The 6,918-nt window shown below is 41.4% G+C and overlaps 1 protein-coding gene across 1 annotated transcript; it reads left to right on the top strand.

Annotated features, from left to right (window-relative positions):
* Nucleotides 1–2,080: 2,080 nt before the first annotated feature.
* LOC131393612 (olfactory receptor 1G1-like) lies at nt 2,081–3,660 on the top strand. Its single transcript, XM_058524677.1, has 2 exons — nt 2,081–2,200; nt 2,719–3,660. Exons 1-2 carry the CDS (start codon nt 2,081–2,083, stop codon nt 3,658–3,660), a joined length of 1,062 nt encoding a protein of 353 aa, XP_058380660.1.
* Nucleotides 3,661–6,918: the final 3,258 nt, after the last annotated feature.

Raw genomic sequence — 6,918 nt, forward strand, 5'->3', positions numbered from 1 at the left:
CATTTGAAATCTGCGACACTGTGAACAGAAAAGAACCTTCCAGGGAGGGGACAGATTGTGGGTACGAGGCCCACTCGTGGGCCCCTCCTCAGAGCTCCTCTGAATGTGAGTTGCAGTCCCGGAGTGAGGTGAATTTGGTAACAAGATGACAAATCCAGCCTGCACTTCACCTAAGGGAAAAATATCAGAGCAGTGCCCCCATGGATCCTAGCCCTAGTCTCTTGAAAGGGACATTACAGTCCCCTGCTGGGACTCAGGGGGCCATAGTCAAAAATTGCCTCATCTTCTCTCTAACTAGCAAGTCTGGGATTGGGGCCCAGGAGAGAGTGAATAGTTAGCAGTTCCTCCTGAGTCTTCAGTCTGTGCTGCTGCAGCAGAGAAGGAAGGGCTCTGTGGCTCCAATCATGTCTTCCTGGGGAGGCAAAGGAGAAGGGACCCCAACCTCCTTGGTGATAGTGGCAGGGACTGAGGTTGGCAGGCATCTCCAGGTAAGCGCTAAGGCATAGGGATGGGGAGGGAGACCACAGGATACCAAAGGCGTACGTGCACACAGGCACACACACTTACATACACACACACATAGTCCATTAGAGCTTCTCCCCTTTTCCTTTTTCTCTTTTGTTTTCTACCTCTCTCTCTCTCTCTCTCTCTCTCTCTGCCAATCATTTCCCAGCTCCTCTGCTGTCGATGAGGGATACCTAACTGAGGTGTTCATCAGGTTCCTGATGGTCCAGGCTGAGGTCATTATGGAGACAGAGTCTCAGAATTCCCTTCCTCAAGCCCCATCAGTGACAGGACATAGCACCTGTGCAATAACAAAACCTGTGGATATGAGAACTTTGTAAACAGAAGAGCACTTTATTAATAAAGGGCACGTCATTTCATTTTCATCATCAACCTCATCATCACAGCATCAGTTGTAAGACCACATCCGCTTGGGCAGGCATGCTTCCCAGAATCACTCTTAGCTGCCACCCTAGGCCATTACCGGCACTATACTCCACTACCACCATTTACAATTTAACAAACCTGTTGATGTCCTTTTTTTTTAAATTAGAGTCAGTGAATAACTATTTAAAATAGATTTATTTATTCCCAGTGTACAGTTAATGACATCTGGACTTTGTGTGATTAAGTTATTTGACCAAGTTTACACTTGGTTTTCAGATGCCAAAGCAGATGCTCTGTCATTGATAGTTCTGAGTAGAGTCATAACCACCCAAGGATAGTGATGGTGATGATGATGATGGCTCTTCATCTCACACCTCACAATTCACAAGTCCAATCTCCTCTCAGGCAGTGACTGGGACGAACACCACGGGATGAAGCACCCTCATATATTAACAACAATAACAACAATGGCTGATATTTATTGACTACTTACTATGTGCCAGCCTTGGTCTAAATATTTTATAATCATTTTCTAATTTAATCCCCATGACCATCTATACAGTAAACTTTATTATCACTCATTTAAACAGACGTGAAAAATGAAGACCAGAAAGGTAAAGTGACTTTCTCAAAGTCACACAGAGAATAAAAAGTGGGGAAATTCAATCAGATTCCAGAGGGGATATTATATTTTTAATCACACACTAAACAACTGTGACATTAACACATGCTGCCTCTGACTGTCCGTTGCATTTATCCCTCCACATCATCAAACAGGAACATTGGAATTTCTCATTTTGATTGCACATCATGGTTCATGAAGAAACTTCCATTGATCCAGCATTTGTCTCCTCAACAAACCTATCAGGTAGTGTTATTATCTGCATCTAAACACAAAGAAAGCAAACTCAAAGGGGGCATTTACAAAAGTGAAAAAACGCATGTGAGAAGTAGAGCTATAAAGCATGTTGTCAGATGCTAAACACTGCATCGTGGGTCCCAGGCTCACATTCCAACAACTTCTACTAACAATGATAGGAAGAATCACTCCACTAATTATAGCCTGCGCTCCATTATTGTTACCTTTGTAACAACTTCAAAGACTTTATGAAGTAAGTACACATTGTACAAGATAGAAAACAGAGACTTGGGGAGCTTAAGTAACTTGCCTAAGAACTCACTCCAGAGAATGGGCAGAGAAAGGATTCCCAACCAGTCTCTAGACTCCAAAGACTGTGATCTTAAAACTGATGCTGCTCATGGTGAAGTTGATGATGATAATGAAAACAACATGCCTTTTATTGACAAAGTACTTTTCAGTTAACAAAGTTTTTATATTCACATTAATTCATTGGAATAGTCTTCAAACAGAATGAGGCAGAGACTCCTAGCACACCTAGAGACTGATTCTTCCATTTTTCTCAATAAACACGCACACACACAGAACCTTGTATTGCCAACTAAATCCTAGTGTATGCCTGACGTCAAAGGACTCCATAATAAGGCAATAAGATTGAACAAGTGTTCTAAAGTGTAAAAATGAATTAAAACTTGGAGATATTCATTTCAGGTGAAAACCAGTTCAGTCATCCAGGCAGATATGGGGCAGGAATCTAGAAACCAAACTAAACCCCATTATGATGCCTAATTATTGTAGGCCGCAGTCCTCATATTTGTATATATGTACTCATTTGACATTACAGCTACTAATGAATCTCAGGGATCTCTTCAAGGAATAAAGAAAAACAGACCAAAGTCCTTGGACTCTGTAATATTTAGAGCCAATCCTTATTTAAGAATAAACCTGCTCTAATTTCTCTACCTTAGAAGGAGATTAGAAACCAAACCATCCTCTCTGACTTCCTGCTCTTGGGCTTCTCTGAACATTGGGAGCAGCAGCATCTTCTGTTTGGGCTCTTTCTGGGCATGTACCTGGTCACCGTGGTGGGGAACCTGCTCATCATCCTGGCCATTGGCTCTGACCTTCACCTCCACACCCCTATGTACTTCTTCCTGGCCAACCTGTCCTTCATTGATACCTGCGTCTCCTGCACCATTGTCCCCAAGGTGCTGGTGAACACCCAGACACAGCACCACACCATCTCCCACACTGGGTGCCTGGTGCAAATGTATTTCTTTGTGGCGTTGGCCCTGCTGGATGACTTCCTGCTGGCTGTGATGGCATATGACCGCTACGTGGCCATCTGCCTTCCTCTACACTATACCATGATCATGCATCCCCAACGCTGCCTGCTGCTGGTCGCTGCATCCTGGCTCTGCTCTCACCTCCTGGCCTTCTCACTCACTCTCCTGATGTCTCAATTCTCCTTCTGTGCCTCCCATTCAATCCCACACTTCTTCTGTGATCTCCTCCCACTCCTCAAACTTGCCTGTTCGGACACCCATCTCATTCAGATCGTGATGTTTGCTAATGCAGCCCTCTCAGGTGTGGTCCCTCTCACCTGTGTCCTGGTCTCTTACGCCCACATCATCCACACCATCCTCAGGGTCCCCTCTGCGGGGGGGAAGCACAAAGTCTTCTCTACCTGTGGCTCTCACCTGACAGTGGTCACTCTCTTCTATGGGACACTCTTTCTGGTGTATTTCCAGCCCTCTTTCTCCTACTCAGCAGATACTGGAATGGTGGCATCTGTGGTATACACAATGGTCACCCCCATGCTGAACCCCTTTATCTACAGTCTAAGGAACAGGGACATGAAAGGGGCTCTGTGGAGACTCCTTGGCTGGGGAAGATGTCCCACCCCATAAAACGTCCTTTCCCACAGTAGAAGACCAGGCTATTCGTGATGCCTTCCTCATTGGACTTCTCTATTATAAATTTGAAATGCTCCAATTTAAGGCAGGATGGATGCTCAGCATCACAAGTAGGTTTAACAAATGAAGGATTCCTTACTAGGCAGGACTGGATAGGACAAACTGGCCAAAGACAATGCTGCAGCCTGGAGAGAGGGAGTGGCCAGCAATCCCTAAAGAGTGTCAAAGCAAAAATTGCTCCAGACAAAGGTAAACAGGGAAGGAAGACTTTATCCAAGACCATTGCAGTGGGGGGAGAGAGCAGAACTCAGTCTAAACTCAAGTCCACTGAAGCAAAGTACAGGAGATTTTTAAGAGCTGGGGTGAACAGAAAAACACAAGGCATCTGTATTTGCTAATTGGCTGTACCTAAAGAAGAGATAAACTTCTTGTATCTTTATGACAGGACGTACTTCTGCAACTTGGAACAAAGCATCATCCACCAGAATTAGGCTTCTACCTGGCCACAAAGACTGGGAGATGGGGGCCGCCTTCCTTGCTCATTTCATTTCAAATAGATGGCTCCCATCTATAGAGATGGGGCATTCCTGAGTTGTAAAACTGGCAAGAAGCTTTTTAAAAGATTTGTTTCAAAGAGGCAGAGAAAGAATTTATAATTACAAGTTTTAGGGGTTTTTTAACTGTTTATTATTAATTTTTTTATTTTATTGAGGTCACATTGGTTTATAACATTATGTAAATTTCAGATGTACATCATTATATTTCAGCTTCTGTATAGATTGTATTGTGTTTACCACCAAAAGTTTAGTTTCCATCCATCACCACACATATGTGCACCTTTACCCATTTCACCCTTCCCCGAGCCCATTCCCCTCTGGTAACCACCAATCTGTGCTCCATGATTACAGGTTTTCTAAAGTAAATTTTCTATGAAAACAGTTGTCAAGAGCATAAAGTCAGGAAGAAGCCTGTAGAAAGTTTAGTCAAGCTGAGGGAAACGTTAAGGTCGTCTTTGTCAAGGACGACGTGTTTAGTGAGTATAGGTGTCCAAGAAGATTGAAACCAGAGAGTGGGAGCTACCACAAGAATGACATCAGACAGAACTCAGGTTCTAAGAGGAAGCCCAGTTAGCATCTCAGCCTGTGACTAACAGGTCCCACCCAGGTACAAGAAATGGTGTTGAGACCTGGAAGAGTCAAGTGCTTTGAGTTTCAGGGACCATTTCCAAGCCCAGCTTTGGAAGCACCTCACTCGTTGGGATTAACCCACACATGGAGAAAGCTAAACCAACACGACAGACTATTTTCTGGAACTAAGTGAGTGAGAATAATTCTAGGCGAGGAAACTAGACACAGATAGATCAGTGGACTGGCCCAAAATCACGCAGCTGAGATTACATCTAAGACTGACAGTGAGTGATTAGTTATTGCCACAAGTCCTTGATTCTTTAGTTTTTAAACTCCAGTTTATTTCATTTATCTCTCTTACAGAACAATACATGCTCATTTTAGTAATCACGTAAAACATAAAAAACAGTAAAAAGAAGAAAAAAACATTCACTATCCCTCCATATAAAGACAACCCTTGATAATATTTTACATCATTTCCCTCCCGTCTTTTCCTAACTGCTTTTTGTCTTTTACTTTGTTGAGAAAATACTGGAGGTACAATTATATATACTTTTTTGCTGAATCTTATACATGAGTTGTCTCCATATTAACAACTCTTCCTGAACATTTGGCTCTCCAAGATTACATCAGAAGTAAGATCCATGATTTATATAACTTTTCACCATTGTTGGATGATTAGAGGACTTCTAACCTTTCAATATTACAAACAATGGTGCGATGAAAGTCTCTGAAAAGAAATTTAGATTCCTAGTCTGTTACTTTCAATATTTTCAAAAGTAGAATGTCTAAGTATAACATTTGTAGGGTTCTTCATCCACTCTGCCAAAATTCCCAAATGAGAGTGCCCTTTTGACTACGTGCTCTCCATACGTTGATGTTGAATTTTCCCCTTAATTGTAACTAATATGATAGCCAAAATAGTATCTCCTTACTTTAGCTATAATTTCTTTGATTACTGGTAAAGGAACTATTGTCCTGAGTTTTATAACCAATTTTTAAAATTTTCTCATCGATTGCTTGTTCATGTCATCTGACCATTACCTACTGGGATTTTTTAATTGAATTGTATAGGTCTTTTTATGTTAAAGATATTATATCCTTATCTTCTTTGTGTGGGTAATGTTCCTAGTTAATTCTTTATCTCTTAACTCTGTGATTTTTTTGTAAGGAAGTTTATATTTTGTCTATTATCAAATCAAGACATCTTCTTTGTAACCCCCTTTGTTGGAGTTAAAACTTAAAATTACTTCCCTATGCATAATTCATGCAAATAGTCAATATTTTTTCATTTTCTTGTGGAAGACATTGTCTTTCATTTTTTTTTAATTTTTTGTTTATTGCAGTAACATTGGTTTATAACATTGTATAAATTTCAGGTATACATCATTATACTTCTATTTCTGCATAGATTACATCATGTTCACCACCCAAATACTAATTACAACCCATCACCACACACGTGCCGAATTATCCCTTTCACCCTCCTCCCTCCCCCCTTCCCCTCTGGTAACCACCAATCCAATCTCTGTCTCTATGTGTTTGTTTATTGTTGTTATTATCTACTACTTAATGAAGGAAATCATACGGTATTTGATCTTCTCCCTCTGACTTATTTCACTTTGCATAATACCCTCAATGTCCATCCATGTTGTCACAAATGGCTGGATTTCATCGTTTCTTATGGCTGAGTAGTATTCCATTGTGTATATATAGCACATCTTCTTTATCCATTCGTCCCTTGATGGGCACTTACCTTGCTTCCAAGTCTTGGCTATTGTGAATAACGCTGCAATGAACACAGGGGTGCATGTATCTTTATGCACTTGTGTTTTCAAGTTCTTTGGATAAATACCCAGCAGTGGAATAGCTGGATCATATGGTAGTTTTATCCTTGATTTTTTGAGGAATCTCCATACTGCTTTCCATAGTGGCTGCACCAGTTTGCACTCCCACCAGCAGTTTATAAGAGTTCCCTTCTCTCCACATTCTCTCCAACACATGTTTCCTGTCTTGTTAATTATAGCCATTCTGACGGGCGTGAGGTGATATCTCATTGTAGTTTTGATTTGCATTTCCCTGATAGTTAGTGATTTTGAACATCTTTTCATGTGTCTGTTGGCCA

The sequence above is a fragment of the Diceros bicornis genome, chromosome 28 (genome assembly GCF_020826845.1).
Source record: "Diceros bicornis minor isolate mBicDic1 chromosome 28, mDicBic1.mat.cur, whole genome shotgun sequence".
NCBI classification, from domain to species: Eukaryota; Metazoa; Chordata; class Mammalia; order Perissodactyla; family Rhinocerotidae; genus Diceros; species Diceros bicornis.